The following is a 25,705-nucleotide window of genomic DNA, read 5'->3' as shown; positions in this document are numbered from 1 at the left end:
TTGTTATATTGATTTTTTTAGTAATATTTTCATAAATAATTACATAAATTTATTAAATTATATAAATGTCATTTTAATTTGTAATGAATAGGTTCACATTCAATTTGGTATCTTTAATTTAGACGTAATTGCGTATCTTGAAACAAGTCATGCTCATTTCATTGTCCAGATTGGTGGCGGCGCGGTGGTCGCGTCGTTGGGCTCCCTATATGGTTGAACACAACAATGGCTGGTCGGTCACTTAGTTCTTTTGCAGATATCCTCATTTCGAATTTTGTCACACAAAGAAACTCCGAGCATAACCCTCTTCATTCCTCACCCGAGTAATTTGAAGCTTTTGCATACGGGCAACCATGTAGGACCATATTCTGGTTCTCTAATCATCACTGGCAACACGCACTACTTAAATATATTTGTCTTCAAACTTTGAAGTATTTTGAATGAGAAGATGTGGCGTAGCTTACTGAACGTTGCCCCGCCGAGTTGGATTCGTCGGTTGATCTCTCGGTTGAAGTTGAACTTGCCTAGTTGCGCAATCTTAATAGCTTTGCGCCCAATAAAATCAATGTGTATTACGCCGTGAAAATAATTAATTATAGTTAGTTTTCTATTTTGTGTGAGTGAGCGGTTGGTTTCTGGTTTATATTAAAGCGGAGTACACACCGGGCGCGTGCACGGCCGGGCTCACCTGCGCCGAAGTAAAAGCGATTAACTCAAAGAAAGTTTTAAATGAGCCTTTTTGCTCGACATTACAGTTTGACTGAAGTTTCACCTCCCCATTTTATACTGCTGCAAAGTGTTTGATTAATTACTTTACGGTGAACTCTCTACTTTTTATCACATCTTTCGACACCATCTAATTAGTCCAGATTGTATAATTATGTTTAACAGTAATGAAGATTAAAGAAATATAATGAATTCGCTTATTGAGTGAAGACAAAAATGTTTACATTCATCGCTGAATACAATCTCATTTCTGGCGTCTTTTTGGGTTCACATTTATTACAAGTGTTTAGGCACCATCTTGAATTTTTGTGGTAGCAATAGAAAATTGCTTCATTATATAAATAAGAGTTTTTTTGATTACTTTAGTATGGATATCTGTTCTATCGTGTTAGATAGTATTGTGTCATCTGTGCTATGAGTAAAAGTGTAGGGACCGTAGTAATTTTATTTAAAATAAACGCATGCAATGTTGAGAGTAGTGGTTTTATTTTTAATGAGTATAACAAAATAATGTCAACGTTGATGCTCTGCTTGCTTCTTTCGCTTTGTTTAAACATGGTTAGTCACAACAGTTAAAACATGACGGGGAGCAAGATGGCACCATACCTAATTTTAATTATTTCATAAGTACATAAAACTAAACCAATATTTATGCTTGGAAAGAGTTCTCTATATCTATTTAACAAATTATATTCCAAAACTGTGCAGTTTTCAATTTCGTTACGTTACGTTCACCTTCATCTATCAAAAGTATCGATTAATTTCTGACAAGTTGTTGATTAAGGGAAAAATTGAATCTGTCGAATTTTCATAAACTCAATTAAATTCCATTTCGTGTAGAGAGAGGCCCATGACAAGTAGATGTTATTGGCACAACGGAAGTGGTCTATTAAACCCCATCCCCAACAATAGTGTACACTGCGTGCTGTAACTGTAATTAATTAGAACTCTTCCATGTATACACAGCATTGGGATGGTACATGGGACGAGTTCAAATACAATTTCATTTCTGTATAAGCTCATTTAATTTCTAATCAGCGCAGTTAATTGTTTGTGTTTCATAACGATGTTGGCGTAATAACAATGTATCGGAAGTGGGTGGCGCGGCCGGCGGCGCGGACGGTCACCGCGCCGGCCGGCCGCGACGCCGGCCGCGCCGGGATGCTGCTCACCGCTATATCGAAATTATACGTCCGTCCTCTAGGATGCGTTATTTATTTTATTATAACCACATCCTTATATTATAGTACAGTTGCAATTTATTAATATCATTATTGTCAAGCGATATTAATATGTACATGTTTTAATTTATTGTGGGATTATTTATATATTGTGAATAATAATTCTCTCTAAGAAAAATGAAAACTTCAATGGATTTTGTCATTTTTTTTGAATAGGCTGATGATTATTTTGTCCAAAGGATTTATAACAATATGTGGACTATTTTAGTGGAACAAAATTTTAAGACATGTATATGTATAATCAGCGTTTCTATACATTGTGGATAATATTGAATTAATTTTATGAAAGTTATTAATTGTAAGACTCGTATTGTAAAGTACAAGTATTAGTACACTGGTATAGCAGGAAGGCGTCACGATAAGGTGCCCAGCTCCTGTTAATAGGCAAAGTTTAATGTGCCCATCCTCCCCCCCCCCCCCGCCGTCGTCCCTGCCGTAATACGGCACAGCTCTGTATTAGTTTGACGCCATTTTAAACTTCCAACATGTTAATTACTTTACAATTTGATTTCGAACACATTATAAAGTTAATTAAAGTACAGTCACTCCATTAACGTTGCTGGAGATTTCTATATAATAGGTGAACTTTTGAGGTTGGATCGTCTCGTATTATACAAATAGCCACTTCATTATAAGTCCATCAACCTATGAAGCTAAACCGTTCGGCCTTGCTAAGAGACGGAGCAAATAAATCAACGTCAAGATTACCGAGATCGTTGTAGTAAGAAACCAAACGAGGCTTCGTCGGTTTTCCTAGTGACTCTTCATGCCTGCGACGGATTGATTACACTGGAATTCGTAATGGCCAGCCTTCATATACTGTTTGGTTCGGATTGTTACTACGTGAGTTACATAATTGGTAAAGTTGTATTTGGAAAATTATATAATCGAAACATGCTTCTTGCACTTACTGTTCATGTGTACATTATTGTGCTGCTGTTGTGTCGTCTATTAATTCGAATCTGCTGTCTTGATGGATAATCAAATCAAAACTCCGTACTGTAAGAAAAACACCGTGTGATAAATATGAATAAAAAATTAAGTCGAAATATGCAGTAGCATAGTATTTTTATGGAGGTTATACAGTCTGCAGAAAATTATAGATGTAGTAATAGGTATATCTATGAAATAGACAATAGCTTCCCAACTTTTGAGCATTTCGGAAATAATAATAAATCTGCGACCTAGAATCGCAAATGACGTATATTTTTACTAACAGCTATATTTTTTTTTAATTCAATACTTAAAATTAGAACACTGAGTTGTTGTGACTGTATTATTGTGGTACACACACACGAAATAAAATCTTATGTATTTTCCTTTTTTTATATATGTGGTGTCTGTAAATAAATATTGTACATGTTCATCTCATAGCCACTTGTCAACATCATTACTTTCTTTTCCATGAAGTAGGTTAATTAAATTGTACATAGATATTCCACCTCTTTCTTTCTTTCGGACTGTTCGTACAGCCATGACAGCGACGTTTACTTCTTACATTCATTTCTACTGTCATTCTCTCCATCTCGGTCGCTCGCCTCTTACATTTCTAATTTCTGTTTTTATATATATATATATATATATATATATATATATATATATATATATATATATATATATATATATATATATATATATATAATTTCTACATATTTCTTTGTATATAATATTTACCTTCTGTAAATATTATATGTAAATAGACAAAGTTGTTAAACTTATTTCCATCCGAAGAACTACATATATTTTTATCTTTTTTTGTGCAAATCTAGTGACAGTTTATTACACTAATGAGTACATTCTTATAATTGCATCGTTTAAAAATAATCATCATCTCCTTGCCATTTCGAGGGCACGTAAATTTATCTATCGGTTAGCATACCTGAGGACTTCGTATGCTATATTGTAAATTTTTTTTATACAACTTGAATGGCAAACAAGCTGACGGTTCACCTGATGGAAAGTGATAACCGTCGCCTATAGACATGAGCAGTACCATGGACATAACAGAATATACTGTTTCACCCATGATACCCCCCATGCGTTGCCATTCCTGAGGACTCAGGTGTTATTCCTCTGTACCCAGTAAATTCACATACAAGGAAATGAATAAAAAAATATCGGAAGGCGCTGCTCTAGACGGTAGCAGTCTTGTATTAACACGACTAATAAAATATACTCGAGCACTTGAAATATATATGATACTTATATTGGATGCTGATCGAAGTGACAAAGTAATTTAACGCGCCAGTCATCAAAATATGGTAATTACACACCCACACTAGACGCGAACGGTATATTTTGAGAAAGTCGGGCGTTGTTAGCTAGCGGCCTACATCACAGAGTGTATCACAACTCATAGGCGCGTGTTTTCTTAGTGTTACTCACAGTCGAACGAGTTTCACGGATCACCTGTCTGACGGCTTTGTGTCTGGATTGTGCGTGACAGCTTTCATTTAAATAATTCAAGTTGTCGCTGGAGTTTGTTTGCGCAGGTCCCGAGCCCGCCTGTGTGTATTGTATTGGCACTAGTAGGCGAACACGGCACGCTGCTCAGCAACTCAGCTCCGCCTAATAGATTATTAACTATTGATGAGGTGAGGCGCTCGCCGGCCGTCGCCGCATCACGCCGCGCCGCGCCGCGCTGCGCCCACGCAACCACTATTAATACTGTGCAAGAATCATTAAATGCTATTAACGTAATTATAAACCACACTTGATTTTAGTTTAGGGTGTATTTAAATAGAAAGGATGTAAACACTTGCTTACAACTGCTATAGAATACCTAGCTAATCATAGATACTACGTAACAATGATTGCCGTCGGCACGATTACCGCATATTATTGTATGTGGCGTGACTCGAACGTAATTAAACCGCAGTGTTGAACTGTGTTTGGTACAGGGAGTGACGTGTAGCAATAAAATGGAAACGGCGCGGACTGTTTGCGGTGAACACGAGTAATTGAATGAAAAACGCGCCCTGCACCGTGACCTGGCGCGAGCGGGGCCACGATAAAAGTCACAGTCGGCAGTTAGATGGGTAACTTGGGTTCGGTGGCGAATTACAGCCCACTATAGTGCACTACACATATTGCAGTTTAGTAGCCCATAATTTGCCGACTATTGACCGTCGTAAACTTCCTCTCTCCACTTTAATTCTAACTAAGACTTACTTTGAAAACTTTTAGTCGACTCCTTACACATGCCGCCCGAGTATCAGGCCCTTTCCTAAACGTTTCTCAGCTCACAAAATTGTCGGCTTAAAGTTTTTCGTGTCGCTGGAATAAGTTGACATCAGTTTTTATTACGCGCATATTGTTACGATCTTATTGTGTTAAAAGAATGGCTCATTTTATAGCGAGCGCAGGCGAGGGTGCCATCAAAGCTGGATGACAAATATCTGTTCCTCGCTTTATTTCCCTTCCATATATCGCTTTGGTTATTGCTAAGAAATATTATCGTGTACCTTTTCCATAACGGATACAATTTATTCAGTATGTTTTATGCTTTCCACCGCGCTCGATGCTAGTTCAGGGCTCATTACCTCGTCGTAAGCCGGAATGTGGCCGACTTGGCTTGTATTAATTGATAAACGATCGGTCGAGTAGCTACAATATGCGATAGTGTATTAAAGTAACTAGCTGAACCGGCGCACCCTCGGGGCGGCGCGTCGTTAACCTGGGCAGGTTCAACTATCCGGCTTGTACTTTAATAGTAATATACGATGTCAGTTCTAAAAGATCAAGCAATTTCTAGTCATCCCAAAGGTAAGACAGTATGCCATTGTCATTTTGTGCTATATTTTTTTGGTTAATTAAATTATGTTGCTATAAAAATAAATTAAAGTAATTTCCTATTTAAAAAAAATGTATAGAGAAATTGACAAGATCAGATTAGATATCTACTCAGCATTTATTATTATTTACACAAGGTTTATTTTGCTTTTTTGTTGTATTTTCAGAATTATAAAAAAAAGGAGCGGCCTACAAATTATAGTAGATAACTCCTTATAGTAATGTTCCAGACACACAAACATACACACACGCACGCACGCACGCACGCACGCACGCACGCACATATATACGCCCGCACATTACTGGTAGACTGTAAGACGAAACTATTTAATTATTATGAAATAGTATAATAATAAAGTATAAAGAAATTACCAGAAACAATAAAGAAAATTGGAATCACGTATCAATGTTTTCAAGGTATTGGCGATAACCAGCGTTGTACGTATTTACATAATTATTTGTCAAGTTTTAATATGTAAATAATATTTATAATTTTCATGAAATGACAATGAAATAATTTAAGATCGTGTTCTGTAAAAAAAGAGTACAAACTTCTTTAAGTTTTAGATTGCCATAAACGCTGCAAATGTTATCTGAAAAGATAACATTTGCAGTGTTTAAAGGTTTTTAGCCTAGTGATTTCCCAACGTTAACTCCAACTACATTTTTATATCAAACATAGAATATACTATTGAGGAACTATTGGCATATAATATGATTATTGTGAATACGATTCAACAGCATTTCGAAAGACTTTACAGTTGACGTCCTTCTAGGGTGAGGTTATGAGAATGATTTCAACCCCTGAAGACTACCAAAATTTCGTTAAAAGATTTAATTTCAGTTGTATGTCTAAATATAAGCTACATATATATTGTTAAATGTTTTTTTAGATCACTTGCTCCGTTGAAATTATTCGTTCCACGCTCTTTATGTATGTAATAATATATTAGGGTCTCAGAGTACCTATTATTGCGTTGTCCGTGTTCCATTATCTGCGGTCCCGGAATACGATCACCTCTTGTACTGAATTTTTCGAAAATATTTATAGTACACATTTCGTATGAATAGATCTGAAATTGCTTAACCTATTATTATATTTAATTGCTGAGATAGTAAATAGTAGAAAAAATATAACTTATACACAAGTTAGAAAATTAATGAGGTCTCACTAGATTTTGGTCTATTATATAAAAATTTTATATTTACTAATATTAAAATTAGTCGATATAATTTTATAGTTGGTTGCTGTAGGCATGCTCATAATAAACAATAGATTGCGTGTAGAGAGACATGACGACTGCGCTAATTTGCACTCACTCCATTGAGTCCGGTCCAATCGACCATTCAGTAGAGGAGCTTCGCGAGCTCTTGGCGCATCTGTGCACTCTCTGAGTGTCGGACCCTATTCCTTAACCGCTCGCCACTATCCCGCCTTATATTGAGTTACGGCAATGTTTCGTCCCCGGCGGCACGGTTTGCCGTGACCGTATCCAGATATCGAACGAGTGTGCGAATAGCTCCCAGGTGGGGCGAGGCGAGCGCCAAGTCGCACACACTTCACACCGCAATTAGAGACTGTCAATATGAGTAGTTACGAGTTTGTTCTGTCTGGAGAGCGTCCCCTCGAGAGCGTCGTTAGTGACGCAAGTATTTCTACAGCGGCGACACACATCGACGAGCCGCTCACACATACTACGTGTACTCGTACATTACGTTCTCTTGTTTCGTAAGTTAACAGTTAACCTAGTGCACAAATAATGCGAAAGAAAGTATTATGATGCTGTGAATTTTGTGCTGAATGCTGATATGATAAGCGCGGCGGTGTAGCGGCGGTGCTGGCTCGCATTATAATCTTTTCACACACGTACCCCCTACCCCCGTGCCTCATAAATTTCCGCACAGTTGCCTTAGGTCTTCTCGTTCTAGTACGTCACGCGGAAAATCTGTATCAATTTTTAGGACATTTATAGAAATTGCCAAATCTTATTACACGATCAAAGTTCTCAGAGAAAGCGGCTACCTATCTAATGCAATACAAAGTTCCTAACTTTGTAGGACTTTTCAGTAAGAATAATTACAAGATACGAGTATGTTGGTGGTAATTTTAAATAACAACAATTGTAAGTCTAAGTCGTCTCTATCCATGTCGAGTTATGTAGGTGCTTACCGACATGTTTGTATAACATACTAGAAGTCGAGGCAGAGTTCTAGGGAATATTCTCTAGGGATTACGGGCGGGATTCCTCCTTCAAACTATTGATACTACAAAGTTTATACTCCCGCAAGAGTATGCGATAACTAAAAAATCAAATATTCATGGATTATACATGTGTTTTTGGAGCCCGTGGCGCGTGCGACGTTCACGCTTGGCTGGCTTTGTTTGGCGTGTCGAAGATCGACATGTTTATAAGTTGGTGAATGGCGTCATTACTCGCGAATGGACGAGTTTGGGATCGCAGCCTTCTGCTTTGGTTAATAAAGCCAGGGCTGTGGCGCGCCTCACACCTCGCGCCTCGCGCCTCAGCCGCTCCCCGCGCGCCTTCAGCTCGGCTGCCTCGTGCCGCGATCCCACTAAAGCCAACTTTATTTCTTTGTACACTCGGCTTATACATTACTTACATTCCGATTCAAGAAACGTAGCACAATTTAACTTAAAGGCGTATTGTTGTAGCTTAGAATTAGACTTATTTTTTACCTTAACTAATCGCGCAAAAGTATCTCAATAGTAATAAGCTCGAACTCAAATTCGTTTTATGTTTATTATTTATGAACCAATGTATTACTGTTATTGTAATGTTGAAATAACAGTTATATGAAATTTAATCTACAAATAATTTTATTCATAAGACATTTTATAATTTAAATTGAGGATTCTAAGTCTTAAAATACACAAACCATTATAAAAAATGTTTTAGTATATTGAATACTGTTATTTATCCGTTATGTGTATTGAATAGTATCTTGTATTTATTCTATTATTTTTTAAAACAAAATTCACATCTCCCTTCTTAAAAAGAGAAGATGACAAACTAACCCTCCAGGTCCCAGAGACACCGGCGTACTATGCGAACAGTTTCCAAGAGCACCGCTTTCCGCATCTTTCCAGGGAGTAATCCGCCTTGGAATCCCAATCATCTGAAGAGTTATTCCAGACTGGTTAGGATGAGACCGTTCACCGACAGAACCGACAGAGTTGGAATGATTTCAGTGGATGTAATCCTCACATTTCGGTCACCTCGTAAGCCAAGTCTGGTATTTCCTTTTCTTCTCGATTTCATGCGGTATGATGACATTCCCCAAAAATACTCTCGAGAGTGCCCGATTCATCACTGCGATATCAGGTTTGTTCGCAGAAACTGTCCTGTCCGTGATGATGGATCGGTCCCAGTAGAGCCTGACGCTGCCGCTTTCGAGGACCGACTGAGGTTCATACTTATAATACGGCAACTTCTCATTCACGAGGCCGTACTTGAGAGCAAACTCTAGATGGGGTATTTTGGCTACCTGGTTATGTTTATGCAATTACTGTGTTGGTAAGAACTGACTCTCGGAGATGGCGACGTGCCCAACAAATTTCCTCAGTGCCATCCTTCAAAATATGCTGTCGATAATTGTTTGTCTTAACTGCCTTGTCCTCTGTTACACAGTCAAAACTCTCGGTCTTACCAAGGAGATCACCGAATTAAAACAAGTGTATAGAGGACTTCGTGCTGACGCACGACTCGTGAAGAGCTTCGAAGAACCTTTAGTGCAACTCCTTCTCTTTCCATACGGCTCCCGCTGAGAAGTGGACTTCGGGTCATATAGGACACAATTAGGTATTGAAAATAAGAGAAATATGTTTATTACTCAAGTAAGTCAGCTCATGCTCATTTTAATAGCAACTATGTACGTCTATATCACTTTAATTTTATACTGGCATCTTTTCGTTACAAAGATGTTTACTTAAATAGAATGGTATAATAATATATAATACCTTTGATTATTTGGTGAACTTTGGCGACTTCATTCCCAAAACTTCGGATATTATTCATTCACAAGCACCGTCGAGTGTGTAACTATTGAAAAGACAACGTTGATAGTAATCAAAATGTTTTCTTAACTGCCGAATTCGACGAGCTGTAGTCACTCGTAGCTTGTCGTAGATAGCCGTAGCTCGTAGCCTCTCGTAGCTACTTGTAGTTGCCCGCAGCAAACTACACGTCTACCGTACGCAGCAGCTTATTATTAGCATAGTAACTGAACTCATTTGTCTCGCCGCTAGTCATCTCCCACATCGTATTGCAAGCCAGTGTAAGTACACCGTTATCTTTCTATCGTCTCCGACTCCTTTCCTATAATACTTTTCTACGGACGAGTTCCGAAGCGATCTTATGATATTCGCGCTCAATTTTCTATGCAAACTTTCACAAAAAGTTCTCTATTTAACAAACAAACAGAAGGCGGCCCTCGCTTCTTTACTTTCTGAATTAAATTATGTTATTGAAGAGGGATAATTCCGACTTTGTTGTTAAAATTAATCAGAAGTTGTCGGAAGGAATAAAAAATAAAAGGAATCTGCGTTATTCGCCCCGGCCGGCAGTGGCCGCTTCTTCTAAATATTATCGTAATATGAACGGGCGCGGTGCTGCGGCTCGCGGCTTCGCTCGGGATGCGACAATCTCATTTTTTGTTGGTGATTTTGAAGCAATTTGCGAGGAGAGGTCAGCGGGGCGGGGAGTCGACGGGCGCCACTCGCATGCGGTGATCCATCACCAACTAAATAATATCGCTTCTTTTGTCAGGCCGGGTGACGAGGGATCCGATTTAGGGCGCAGGCCGTGACGTGAAGGTCGCGGCGCCAGGAGCACCGCCTGCCCGCTGAGCGAGCAGCGTTTAACCTGCCAGTGACTCTAGTCGCCGCTCAGCTAACAAAACAATTTTATATCATCAACATCTGTGTCACGAAACATCCGCGGCGCGTTGTATACGCTCCGCCCGCCATGCATAATGTAACAACGAGCCCTAAAAGGCTTTACCTGCCGCCATTCGGTATTCTAAAAGTTACTACTTTTGGAATATTTTTGTGACTCGCATATTGGTTCCGCGGTAACATAAATATTTTTGTCTTTCAATGTATCAGTGGATTTTTTTGTTCGAAATAAACCCCGACGAGCAATGGTAAAAGTTTTACATATTGGGTATTATTCTAAAGTTTTATATATCTTTCTGAACTAAATTGTATTTTTTTAAATTATGTTATAATAAAAAGCTAGTAAAAATCTGTTTCAATTTATTAACCTATTGGTTACTTCATATTTAATGATTAAATAATATAATAATGATTTTTATTGATAATTTTAACATAATAAGAAACTAACATGCGAGAAAAGTTTATCGATAGTAAAAAAAAAAAATATTAAAATCAAGCTAGAATTATCGAACGTATCATACAAATACAAAAAGTTTAAAACAATTGAATACCTGCTCGTTTGGTACGATGCTTAATTATTTAATAGTAAGTAAAGTATTTACCTCTCTAGATTTCGTATTCTACTTTCGTAGCCTCTCTGTTACGTCTCGATATTTGGACGAGAATAAGTAAAGCATTTATTTATTGTTAAACAGAAGTAATAACAAGTTAACCCTTAACAAGTTTTCTTCAACAAATTTTCATTACTATCGTGTATTGCTCTAACTTCTGTTGTGTAACGTTCACAAAGGAACGTATTGGTTACGTGACATGATATATAAAAAGGCGGCGCCGCGTTTTGTATGTAATACATCATTATTTGGGCGTTAGGGCGCTATATGCGGCGCCGCTTGAATAGCGATCGCGAGCAATAACATGCGCCCGACAGCGAGCACGTCCAGCACGCGCTCGCACACGCACACGCACACGCACACGCACACGCAGCGGCCGAGCTCAGTACCAGTACGAGCGTACGCGCGGCCCGCTGCACTACCCTCGCCTCGCCTCGCCTCGCCTCGCCTCGCCTCGCCTCGCCTCGCCTCGCCTCGCCTCGCCTCGCCTCGCCTCGCACCACACCCGCCAACATAATTCGTTCTGGCCAGTGTCAAGAGCAAAAACAGAAATATATTTTGTGGAATCGCAGAGGGCAATAAAACTGCTCTGAGCTACAGCGCTCCATTCTTCGTAGGAGTGACGCGCGTTTTTTATGCACATAAGAAAGTTCTATAACGTGAAAATAATTTATTATAAAAGTACCTAATATCTTTATTTACGGTATGAAAGTCACCACATTTTAAACTTTATTTAAATAATTCGTATCTTGTTTTATATTTAGAGTATTTTGTGAAGATTTTAAACTATTTTCAAAACATTCATTCATGAACACATACACGCCAATGAACCCGCAATGTTTTGTAGATTAAATTAAAATTATTTTAATTTAGAATGCAAAATTAAGAGGCAGAGTCGTTTTAAAAAGGCATTTTTTGGTTCGCAAATATAAAGAATGCAACACAAAATTAATGGATCAACAGGGAAGTAAACTCTACAAAGAGAATCGTCAGAATTGGCGGAGTAATCACATAACATTATTACAAAAAATAAACCCGAAGAAACAAGAACCTTCTTATTTCGGATGTCGTTTAAAGATCCGAAAAAAATCACCGAGTTTTAAAGAGTTATTAAGAAAGTTTTGGTATACAGACATCACCGTAATAGGCCAAAGTTTGTTAAAAATAGACTAATTTACTTAATTTCTTCATAGAACTCCGACGTAATAATATAACGGCAACCAAGAGATTATACTTATTTTAAAGCTTTTACTATTTAAGAATATTCGTAACGTTAAGTCAGCCTATTGTACTGAATATTTGGGGTCAATTTAAAAATATAAAATTGATTCCGTATTTGAATACGGAATCTAATATGCATGTGTTACAGAATTACGAGTATGTTGACAAATATTTAGTTCAACGTTCCTTACTATAAGATCCATAATGAAGTCGTTTATCTACTGGAATGTTATATATCTCGATAGTAGATAATTACTTATCTGTGTCTCAAGACGTTGATATTGAATTTTAACCCTTTCAGATAAGAAACGCCGAGAAATTCTGAAATAAATTTTTGTGGCCGAGTGCAGCAAATAACAGCAATCTAATCCGGTCTTATCGAGAACATAGCGCCTCGCTTAGCATCGCTCCCCCCCCCACTCCGGCCCGCCGCCCATCTTACATCACTCCCTCACCGCACCGCCCCACCACTGATGACTACTGCGAAAAATTGCCTGCGTACTTTGAATACTTTTTAAAAGTTTCAGCATTGTTCTCAATTTATAACAAAAAAGTGCTTACTACTTTCCGAAAAACTATTTCTTATAATTAGTAGAAATATTACTATTGTAACTGTTATAGCAGATAATGAAATCAAAAATGTTTTTTAAAATTATCCTGTCCTCAAAATAAACGTAATTGAGTGCGTTTGTGACTCTTTAGTGTAAAATAAATTAAAATAAAAATATTTCGTATTTAAGTAAACTTAATTATAAGCATTTTTGAATAGTCATTTTTTATGACTCTACCGCCCAGTTCGAAATGTAATTTTATCTGAGAAGAACGGATAAGAAACACAGCTTTTTCAAATAAATGTTTCAAGTTATGCAATTACGTCAAAAGTATTGATACCGAATTGAATGCGACACTCGGTATACCCACTCAGTACAAAATTAAAATGTTATTTATATAATTAATTCTATAATTTTATGTCTTATTGAAGTTACAATTAAAAGTAATCTTTATTTTTGAGATTATTGTATTATTATTAGTATAAACAAATGTACAGAAGACGGAATATTTATAAAATGGGTTATTTAAATATACCTAATATTTCATTGTAGCGAACTAAATGATATAGACGATATTCGACTGAAAATTAATTAGGTGGAGCAGGAGTTAAAAACAAAGTGTGGAATTCATAAAGTACAAATCGATTCAGTAAGCATATTAGGAAGTTTGAACTTCGACGACCTATTCATAGTTACGTCGGTACGTCCGCAGTCCAGACGTCATAAAGCCACACACCGGACAACTGTGTTCACAGTTCTGTCCAACTTATACTCAACTCCTACAATGTAGTATTTTTACAACCATTACAGTAATAAAGATAAAATATACAATAGCACAAAATGAAACGCAGACAAAATTTTAAGACAATGAAAGAAAAAGCTATAGTTTTGTGAAATTATCTTGTTGTTCGTAATAGAAAAGTATTCTAAAAAATGTAACTTGTTTATTGTTGTGTCCATGCTGTGTAATGCTTTTTGTCCACACAAATGTAAAGTTTTCTGTTTTATGTGATGGTTTATGCAACAGCGTCCTACGAGTACTATGCAAATGCAAATAATGTGTGGTGCCCAGCAACTTATACGCAGCCACGGGCTGCAGAGTAGTAACACTGACGCGTATAGAATGCTAACACCGTGATAGAATGCACAGGAAAACAATACCGTCGCACGCGCTTAAAGACTACCTATTAAAGACTTTCGTCATTGCTGTGCAACACGTGTGCATTGTATGCTAAGATCTCTCGTTGAACTTTAAATACAAAACGTTCCTCGTCTACACAAACCATTATTATTGTTATGAATTACGTATAACAGTTATGAACACGCAATACATACTTATAAGGGAACAGTTATAGCCTTTTATTCCGACCTCAATCACCTCATATGTAAATGTAATCACTCCGTAGTTAATGCTTGATACCACAATCTAAGTACATCCAGTTTGTCTGTCCATATTTCTTAAATTTCGTGGACTGCGGTCGCTTTGCTTTGACATAATAATGAGTTTGCATTTCTCGGGAGCGCGACGTTGCGGGGGCGCGGGGTGAGGGCGCGCGATAAATAACCGTCTGCTAGGAAGTGCCCTGTTTAAATAAACATTGCCTCAAAGTGGTCGCAAGCTCGTGGGCGGCAGTGGTGGCGGTGGCGGCGGCGGCGGCGCGCTGTACTCACAGAGAGTACTTACTTTAGTAATTTGAAGACAATGTCGCTTTAAGAGCTCCATATAGGTATTATGCAAAAGCTGTTTTTTATGTTATACCTACTCCTTTAGAGAAATGTGTCCTAATTTTCTTGTTAACATTCTGTAGGTATTTGGTTGACTTGTTAAATTTTCCATAACATGAGAGTAAACATTTTAGATGAAAAAAGAACAAAAAAAATACAACGCAATTGGGAACGTCCTGATTTTTGTAGTCAGCTGACAACAAACGATGCGGCGACTGAATGATGCTGGGCACTACAATGACGTTATCAATAATAATGAGAGGACCACCGCAGATAAACAGACAAATTAAACTGCGATCTTATTTAAAAAAATTACTAAAAAGTGTTTATATTCTATTCTATTGTAAAATAAAAATATCGTAATTTGCTCTTCAGAATACTAAATAAACGGATTAGATTATATCTGGTGTGTCCAGTTTAATTGGGGACGCAGGCTCTTTCGTCGGAGGCTCGTAACGCGCGTGTGATTAGTGCCTGTCGCCCGCCGCCCGGTGCCCGGTACCCGGTACCCGGTACACGGTACACGGTACCTGGTGCCCGGCGGCGCCTGAATGCAGATAGCCACCATGAATATTTACTATCGAAGTTGCATCCCTAAGATAAAATACGCGTGTCCTGGTGCCAACTACACTGTGTACCACTACCGCTCGTAGCTTCTCGTACAGCTCATAGCTGCAGCGCATCAAACACGCGGCTCTTTTTATTTCAACTGGATCGTGCACGGAACGTGAACGCGGCTCTCAAATAAATGACGTGTAAAATTTATATTCGGAAACATTACGAGGCCGCTTTTACCATATTCACCGAATTCACAGCTCAAATTGAATTGCTTACTCATTTTTTACCTGTTTATTATTCATGAGCCTAGTTTTTTATGCAACTTAGAATGGCAAACCAACGGTTCATTTGATGGATAATGGTAACCGTTGCCTTAGACTCTATTTTTTTAAACCAAAAACACGAATAATAACAATAATAAAGTAGTCAATCGCGAAAGTGTTTCGGAAACACGTCATAACATAATACAATATTAATTGTCCACCGCTGGATATAAGAAATTATATTACTATTACCGATTTTATTTTAAATTTACTTTCTATGAGCTAAAACCAAGCGATCTCTCTACGAGCCATACTTCTTGCATGAACCATTCTTTAAAGGATCTGTTTCCTAAGAACCAGCATACTAGCTCATTCGGACACGGAGCACGCAACGGGGCCTTTAAAATTGAATCGAAGACACTGAATGCCTTTAATCTTGATATAATAGTATGTGTATTCCTATAGCATTATTGTCTATTACATCCATGTGAAGGGCGTTCTTACCCATATTAAATTTATACTCTCATTGAAACTGCAGGATGAAAAGTATATTATTTACATTACTCTGTTCCGAATATTTTCTGTCATAATTCCAATGAAATAAATTTAGCCCCGTTTTGCTGATACACAGGACTCAGCTAAATAAATTTACACACACGGTAGAAACATTCTCTAAAATCAATATTTTGTACTCGGTGTTTTCTGTTATAACAGGCATATTACAATTATGAGTGAGAGAGTACAGTGACTACTCTCGCTTAATATTTAATTCTTTGCGTTTTAATATCTACCTTAAAGAGGGTCGCATTTCAATCTACCTCAAGAACAAGTAGCTCCTCAATTCTTCTGTATTCCTTTTTGTGCACGCGACATTTTCCGCAATTTTATTTATTTAATCATTAGTACAAATATGTGTACATGGCGGATTTAATGCTAAAAGCATTCTCTCCCAGGCAACCATAGGAAAGTGTCAGAATGCTCGAATGCGTTATTAGTAATTATTGATATACATACATACTAAAATTACATATGTAAACGAATAAATATATATGAATAACAAATATACTTACACATTAATTACATATACTTATATTAAACACGAAATTGAGAATAATATAAAGTACTTATTGCTCGGATAAATTAAAAGAGTGAGCGTGAACGTTTTTTGAAAGACGGTTTAGTCGGTAGTCTTTTAATGGTATCAGAAAGCGCGTTCCAGAGTCGTGAAGAATGTAGGAGAAAAGAATTTGATTTGATTTGATTTTGATAATACATTTTTTATTGATAAGTTTTACTACTGTTCAAATTAGATCAGTACTGAAGCCAATTTTGATTACGGAACAAAATCTTAAATTAGGTACATAGGATCGTGTTTCTTTGAGTGGAGGAAGTAGCGGGGTTATTCAGGTTACCAACATGCATGTGACACCCCTGATATTGGTAGCCTTCAGTAACCGCTCAACCTCAAAGGACTCCATACAATACTATATAGAATGTTTAATTTATTATTACTTATACATTTACGAGTATTTGCAGTGCGGAATATACCGGCAAATTTGTCTGTTATCGACAGTTATTGATTGCGTGTTATAAGATTATCCCTTTTTCTATACATGCTGTCGCTGGTGTACAGGTAAGGTCGTACTAGTGATTGACAGAACTAACATTCGTTTTTCTGAACATGTGTTTATTATATTTGCACACTCAAACGTAAACTAACATCAGTGAGATATTATAAAAGTGTGAATTTATGATGTGTATATTTCTATTACTGCTTTTCAGTTAATATGTTTAAAAGATAATAGCGTAGTAGTCATTTCAAGGATCCGAGGGGAAAGTATAAGTCTGCCTCCTCCCCAAGACAAGTGGCAATCGATAGATACATTTATACAATTTCTTACAAGTATTTTGAGATAATAAGAAATGTTTATTTCTATAAAGATTACTTCATTTTATTGTCCCACGCCTTTATTACTGTATGTATTATAAACATGTAAGCTCCTTAATACGCCATCAAAAGACGACAATAATAAATGCGATTTCTTGTATATAAAGCACTAAGACGTCGTACTTGCACGCCTATATAAACATTTGAAATCCATTGCAGAAAGTAAACTTCGGTAATGGGAGGTCACAGCTATAACTCCTGTACTTGGCAAGCGGGAAACCGTTTGGAGATCGAAGTGCTGAATGGCGAGTAATGTCACTATTAAACTGCGAATGTACTAAATCCATATTATTCTCCGTAAATAGCGGCCCAAAGGAATGAGCGAGAAGATTTCTTCCAATTTCTGTCGTATCGAGAACATTAACGCAAATGGGCTGCGTCCTTACATCTCTTGCTTTACTGATACTCGTTCGGCTGTGTTACGATCTTAATTTCTTTAAAGTTGAAATTAACAAGATGAATATGCAAGCGCTGTTTTTGACCTCATCATTACTTCTCATCTAATGAGATTGAGCTCAATTGTTATACTCTTCAGCAGAATAAAAAACAGTATATTGTGATTGTGGACTGCTCATGTCTACAGCCAATGGTTACTGCTTTTTATGAGTTTAGCTGTCTTGTTGGCTTATTTACATTACAGGTAACATAATAAAAAAAAATAGTTTCTACAGTTATAAGTAATTACAAAAAGTATATACAAGTTTGGCTTTAATTTCCTTGTTTTATGGGGTATGTAAACTGAATAGGCTGTGGTTGTCCGGGAAACAGCAGGCGGCAAACATTGCGAGCAGGGAGTCTATGGTAGACCCTCCGGCGCGGCGCGCGGCGCGGGGCACGAGCCCCGACCCACGCACGCACCACCTGCGGTGCGATCACTTCCTACCTACGTATCATTGCGGTTTATTTGATGGCCTCGATATTCATTGCAAGAATGCTTATACTTTACTGTTTTATTTATGTTTTGTTTTTTATTCAGCTAAAAGCGGAGTAAGCTCCAGAACGAGTGAATAAACGTTTTCAGAGTTTGGATCCAAAACGATAGACAGAATCTCTTAGGATGCGATTTTGTCCGACTGTCCGGCCATCAGTCATAGCGCTTTACCTCGACTATATACGAAGTCGCGGGCATTACTCGTATATATACTCGTATACTTGTGTTTTATCGATTTGTAATTTGTAATATTTTTAATATTATTATTATTGGCCTACAGACACTGCAATGGAAATAATCCATAAAATGTTTTTATTTTAGATAGAGTGAGAAATAGTGTGATTAGAGAGAAGAATGGATAAATATAATTAAAGATTATGTTTCACAAAAGGGAGGAAGCGAAGGAGGTATTAGGCATTCCGTTATTTCTGTTTACCCTGAAAGAGCCGTGATGGATATGTATATATATTATGTATGCATACTTTTATTTCCTTGACTAGAGAGTTCAAAATTTCAAAATTGACCTCTTAATCTAAGTGAGGTATTATATGAAATGACTTTATCTGTACATTTTAAACTCATTTTTGTTTATGTGTTGTGTAGTTTTTTACTTACGACGGATAATGTAAAAAAAAACTACCTTCCCCCCCCCTATCTCCGAAGTTTCTGTAATAATTATAATTTATAAAGATAATATAGTAAGTACAAGAAAAATAAAACAAAATTTCTAATTAGAACCGTCTCTGTGAAAATATCAAAGAAGATCAAAAGGTTTTTTTGATATTTTCTAATTATTTTTGATTAAACAAAACAATGGCCCAAACTAAGAAATTACGAGTTGTAGTATCAAAATAATAACTATTAGGTATCTACTTTTTATGATAAATGCAATAAAGGTAATTTTGTCTCATATTTTGTGTAGGTATTTTGGTGCGGCACCCTCGGCGTGTGAGTTCAACTCGCACCTGATCGGATTTTTATTTTCCCTAATTCTTAAATTTTTGTTCGTAAACGTAAAAAAGTTTAAGCGTGAAAGATCTACAAAGAATTATTACAACTTCCTTGGTCCACATTATCCTCATTGCTTCGCCTTTTTGTGCAAATTCTCGCTCAGGCCTGTTTAAATATATTAACTATATATATAGTTTGATTAGCTGACCCAGTAAAAGTTTTTTGCCTCCCATGGGTCACTTAATGACATAAAAACTGTTCTATCACTGAAGTTGGAACAAACAATATTATATTATATATTTACAAAATTTCATTAAAATTGGTTATGCAATATCGGAGATTAGCGTGAACACATACCGTAATTGTGACACGAGGTTTTTCGTTTCCCGCGGTTCTCTATAACCGTTTGCCCGCGCGAATCAGTCTATAAAATATCCTATGTATTAAGTTAAGAAGTAACTTACTCGTGTACCAAACATTGAAATTCGTTTAAGCGTGATTGAGTAACGAATATCTAAACATCTTTTCAAACTTCCACATCTAATAATGAAATCGTAACTTGACAATGTCTGTACATGGGAAGATATTTAATAGAAACCGAAACAACAGTTTTCAGAAATTTTATCTATCTGTCTGTATGTTCGTACCGGCATCATACAACAACTACTACACCAAGTTGCATGCGAAATCCATAGTTGTGTTCCTGAAGATTGTGTATTCATTTTTTTCGGTATGCCACCTAGAAGTAGTTTTAATTGCTTTTCCTGCTTTGAAATACACCCGTATTTAAATAGCGTGCAAAAAGATCATTTGTAACATACTTGTACATATATAAGGACATATGTAGTCATTTGTTCTTTTTATGCGGTCGAGTCTGTCCTTATAGAGAGGCAATCACATCGGCTATTATACTGCTATGCTAACGACATAGATATCCAAGTGGCGTGTTAATGTAGCAATGGGAAGCGACGGCGGCAGCTGTACCGTCCCACTAATTCACTTTCCGTGTCGCGACCGCGGCAGCCGATCAGTGACGGCGGTCGGCGGCCGCTCGCGAATATCTATTATTTACCTACTATAATTAATAGCATCCAATAATCTTCTTGCTTTAAATACTACTTTAAACCAAACCGAATCAATAATATATGAGTAAATTTGTTCAGTTATCTCTTTTTAACAGCTTCGAAAAGCGTACACGCAGCACCTACTTGATATGGGAAAGCTATAAGCAACTTTATATTCCGGTCAATTATGATTATTTATTTATTCAGGAAAACCAGGGCTATATTAGTATAATACAAATTTAATAGAAATAAAATTTCATTATTTGATGAAAACACGAAGTTACAAATACAAGATACAGTGAGCCTGTATCGTGGGCACCCGACAAAGATTAACAAATCACAATGTGTTATAATAAAAAGTATATATATGATGAGATGGGTATTAATATAAAAGAAAAGGAATATAAAATTGTACAATGATCATCTACTGATCAGGCAATCACGAAAAATTGTAAAGTTAATGAAATCAATAAATATAAGTATACAAACAATTACAAAACATTGCAACAAACAAATAGAAATAGTCCAGAATCACAAACTAAGCAACTAATAAGTTCTCACAAATAATAACAAAATATATCATTTTAGCGGTATTGCACATGAGACGACAGAGACTGCAATAATAGGAATGAACAAAAAAAGAAAGAATGAAAAAAAAATAGTAAAAATAAGCGTAAATCCTTGAGTAAAATGTGGCCTTCATTTCAATTCCATTGATATAATTTGATACAAACATTTTATTCTGTCGTTTACAACAAACGTAACGTGTTAATTTTAATTAAATAAAATTTCTTTCTTTCTTTATTTTAGGGGAAAATTATAATTTTTAATTGGAAATTATAGTGTTTACTTTTCCGATTTTCGTTGGGCATCGGTAGCCAAGCCGCCGAGCTAGTTCAGTTACAGTACGAGTACATTAACATAATACTAATATCAACATTCAGTTGCGATAGACACTACCACCAGTACAGGTGCTGCCTAACTTGTGGAGCTCAAGGGTCAATTGAATTTAAATCAACATTTGGGGAGTCGTGTGCAGACTTTATTATTGGTTTCAAACTTCCGTCGGTCGACGTTCGGTTCAACTACTGAGACTTGAGGATATACTAATAAAATATACCTAAATTAATGAAAAAAATCTTTAAGAAATACATTGCAGCTTTGAATTATTTCCTTCGTTACTTCATCATCATCATATCAGCTTTAACTGTCGACTGTTGAACATAAGCCTCCTCGAAGGGGGGTTTTGTCAGTAATTGCCACGCTTGGCTTGGCAGATTGGCAACCGTAGTTAGGCTTTGGAGATGTTTTCAGAGGGACGCTGCTGCCTATCCCTCGCCCTCCCTTAGTCGCCCCTTACGACATTCACAGGAAAGGGTGGAGACACGATTATGCGAGGACACGCACGGCTACGTTACTTTTAGTAATAGTCGGGATTCTATTAAAATGAATAATACACTCGTTGAACGATGTTATTATCTGCCGAATTATCCGTAATCGATTTTTTTAAAATCCAATCTGACGTTTTATGTCCCAGACACTTATGATAAATCGAGTGTTTCGCAAAAAATTCAATGTATAAAAATATGGTAATTTGGCACGTTATCGGCTGCGAACAGACGCGTCGGGACATAAACGAATGTGAGCGCCGATAAATGACGGCCGATAAGCGAGCGGGCAAGGCATCGGCGCACCTCGCACGGCCGCGCCATACCACACGTGACACCTCGCGACACCTCGCGACACCTCGCGACACCACACGACACTCGCGTCGTATGAATAAGTGCCCACACAGAGTCAAATGAAAGTGGAATGATTCGCCAATCTATGCTAACGATATACTATAGCCGATACCAAAAGAGGATCAAATGATGAGGAAAAGATTGGCCTAGTTGGCCCATCGTGGTAACATGACAATTCGATGGTTTCCAGGGAAAACCGCGTGGAAGTGACCTGTCAGGGTATATTGCTAGCAATGTAGACTAACGTGTTCATTATTAGGAAACCGATCCCTCATCTCCATAGAATTGAAGCTATATTCAAGCAGCCTGCCGTAGTAACATTCGTACACAGCTTCGTAACCCTCTCGATCGTATGACAAGTGACCTGGCATAAACTAACAGCAAACAAACAAACTTTCTCGTAAACCAATTGGAATCAAATCGATATCACATCATATAGACCACACATATAAGGTGAGATGAAATACATTCGACGTCTTTTTGAACACCCGTCTGTATGAGAAGTCACACATTCGTTACCGTGAAATGTTTGAGCGTGTCTAGAGCGAGCATCTCGTATGTAGCTTAGGTTCTGTGGGAATACTTACTCATGCGCCCGCGCGACACACTACCATCGTGACGTAGTGACGAGCCGACAAAATGACGTTACCCACTCGTATTATTGCAGGTGGAAAGCAATTACGGAGGAAAATGACTTGTCGCTCGACAACACGGGCGACATTCCGATGTGGCGTCGAAACGATTTATCGCCGCGCGCTGTATCAGCTCGCACATTAACTGAGTGCTCCGTGCGCTACTCGAGTTTGATGGAAGCACTGAACTGAACAAATTTATGCAAAATATATTGCAAATGATAAGCGCTTACCAGTACCTATCGTTTGGAAAGTTTCAACGTTTCATAATCACATTAAACTAACTACTAACTCTACACGGTTTCTTATCTTGAATAACTCAAGTAAACCGTGTCTGCAGCGAGCATAATTATTTTTATTAGAAATAATTGCTAACATTATAAAGTGACAGTAAGTTAGTTTTTTCAAAGTTCTTAAATTTCTTAACATTGAAGGATACTCGGTCAACCTCTAAGTTAGTTATTTAAAAAGTTTCATTTTTCGTTTACAATACAATACAATTTCTATATACTAAATATGATTCAAAAGAAAATCTTCCTACCTGTACAATTAAAAGTTTGTTAGAGCGTCCATAAATTAGAATTAAATTTGTATTATTTTAAAAATATCTTAACATTATATTTTTTCGTCTTTTCAGATTGACATTGAAAATATGTGACAAAGAAAAACTTAGCACGTGGCGGTGCGCGGTGGCGAGGTGCGGGGTGTCGGGTGTCGGGTGCCGGGTACGGGGTGCGCGGGGCGAGGTACACAATAACCTGACTCAAATTACCAAGCTTTTGTCTTCACATCGAGGATTCACCGGCCCTCACAAACCATTATTGCCCCCTCGAACAACTAACTCTGCAAGATAGACACGAGAGGGCACTCGACGCGCACTTGCTAGTGATAGTGGTATGCATATGATATTTATTATTCATTTAAACCATTAAAAGCATACGGTTGGATTTGCTTCCTGAGGTTATTATTTCTCAGTCAGTGGTGAAGTGAACAGCGATTTTAGGAATAGATCAGACGAGTACTATTATTGTATGAGTTAAGTACAGAAATTATATAAAAAACATATACTACATTATGTAAATAAAATGCTTATCTATACTTATAATAAATCTGTAGAGGTCAATTCTGTACATGAAATATATTTCCAAAATAACTATCAGGGGGTGATTAGTGATCGATACTGATGCCAAAAATGCAATCAGTAAAATTTCTGTCTGTCTGTCTGTATGTCCGTTATGGAAATGAAAACTACTCGACGTATTTTAACGAAACTTAGTACAATTATTCTTTGTACTCCTGGGCAGGTTACAGTATACTTTTCATCACGCTACGATCAATGGGAGCAGAGCAGTGAAGGGAAATGTTATCAAAATGGGAGAAATTCTTAATGGCCACTTTTTAAAATGTAAAAATGTCCACCCGTGCAAAGCCGGGACGGGCCGCTATTTAGTCAATACGAGTATAACAGTATATTAAAGCAGTTGAGAAATCGAATTTACGTAGTTATAAAATCTTTACTATGCTACACACCCATCGAGCGAAATACGAGTGAGAAACTGAAATTAGGAACATAACACACTGATAAAATGCTTTTTCAATGGTAATACAATTGCAGACAGGCATCGTAAGATGTATCCACAACTGCACACACTCATCTACGAGTATAACATAACGTCATGCTGGTACTGTGTGCAAGTTTATTGACATTGATACATCGCATCGGCTAGAAGCACATACTATTTATCAGACATCAAAATACATACATCATATAAACAATAAGTAAAGGTAGCAAAACGTAATCTTTTAGATTTGTCAATTCTTTGCGGATTCTTTATTTCATCTGATTGTAAACGATATATTCGCGAACATCCCGCCGCTGTTTACGGGGCATTAGCTCCCTGATCAATTGTTTTATTTTCTAGTTTTTGTGTGTGGCAATGGCAAGTATACTGACAATCCACCTGATGGAGAATAGTAATTTCACGTTTTTGTTTATACTACTTAGAATGCCCACCTGATGGAAGTGGTAACCGTCGCCTATAGACATGAACAATACCATGGACATAACAGAGTATACTGTTTCGCCCATGATACCCCCCATGCGTTGCCATTCCTGAGTACTCAGATGTTATTCCTCTGTACCCTGTAAATTCACGCCATATCCCACCCTTCAAACCGAAACACAGCCATGCAAACACAACTGCTTTACGGTTGAAACACGAATGGGACCGAGGTACCCAAGCAATCGACTTTTGTACAAAGTCTGCCTCTGGTGAATTTCACGTATAAAGATGAATAGCACTATAAGCGGTTAAGTTGTTTCTGAACAGTACAAGAGCAGGTGATATTTCTACAACACTCATTACGCTAATATTTTATTATGATATAGCTTTTACAAGTTACAAAAAAGTATCTGCATGATATATTTAGCGACGTCCAGTTTTACAGTCATCTGTAACGTTAGGAGTGTTCAATAGAGTGTGACGGTATTTCACACCGGAACACCGCTTGAAATTGTATAAAGTTCAAGTTCGGCCACATATGGAGTACTGTTCTCACCTATGACCTATACCTATACCTACACCTACACCTCACAGGAGCGCCACAGTACCAGCTCTTTCCGTTAGACCGTATTCTAAGTCGGGCGGCTCGAATTATTAATGATCAGCGTCATACTATCCGACTCGATCTAACAGAAACTGCTTAGCGATGTTGCATTTCTATGCATCTTTTACCGAATATACTCGTATCATGATGAGTGTTCTGAATAATTGTTCAGATCGATACCCGCTGTTGATTATCACCATCTTAAAACCCGCCACAAACTAAAGTTC

General features: G+C 37.3%; 1 protein-coding gene across 1 annotated transcript; it reads left to right on the top strand.

Annotated features, from left to right (window-relative positions):
* Positions 1-7,129: 7,129 nt before the first annotated feature.
* Positions 7,130-24,741, top strand: LOC128201727 (uncharacterized). Its single transcript, XM_052899519.1, has 3 exons — positions 7,130-7,488; positions 23,509-23,765; positions 24,487-24,741. Exons 1-2 carry the CDS (start codon positions 7,346-7,348, stop codon positions 23,723-23,725), a joined length of 360 nt encoding a protein of 119 aa, XP_052755479.1. The 5' UTR covers positions 7,130-7,345; the 3' UTR covers positions 23,726-23,765; positions 24,487-24,741.
* The last annotated feature ends 964 nt before the right edge of the window (positions 24,742-25,705 follow it).

The sequence above is a fragment of the Galleria mellonella genome, unplaced genomic scaffold, assembly GCF_026898425.1.
Source record: "Galleria mellonella isolate WM207_F2 unplaced genomic scaffold, CSIRO_AGI_GalMel_v1 utg574, whole genome shotgun sequence".
Lineage (NCBI taxonomy): Eukaryota > Metazoa > Arthropoda > Insecta > Lepidoptera > Pyralidae > Galleria > Galleria mellonella.
Note: the sequence above shows the minus strand (reverse complement) of the source record. Positions and strands in the feature narration are given on the sequence as shown.

Excerpts from the sequence above, each read along its gene's own strand:
- LOC128201727 (XM_052899519.1), top strand. The coding sequence starts at position 7,346 with ATGAGTAGTTACGAGTTTGTTCTGTCTGGAGAGCGTCCCCTCGAGAGC. Across the intron at positions 7,489-23,508 it reads ACATTACGTTCTCTTGTTTC|ATTGACATTGAAAATATGTG; the intron begins GTAAGTTAACAG and ends TCGTCTTTTCAG.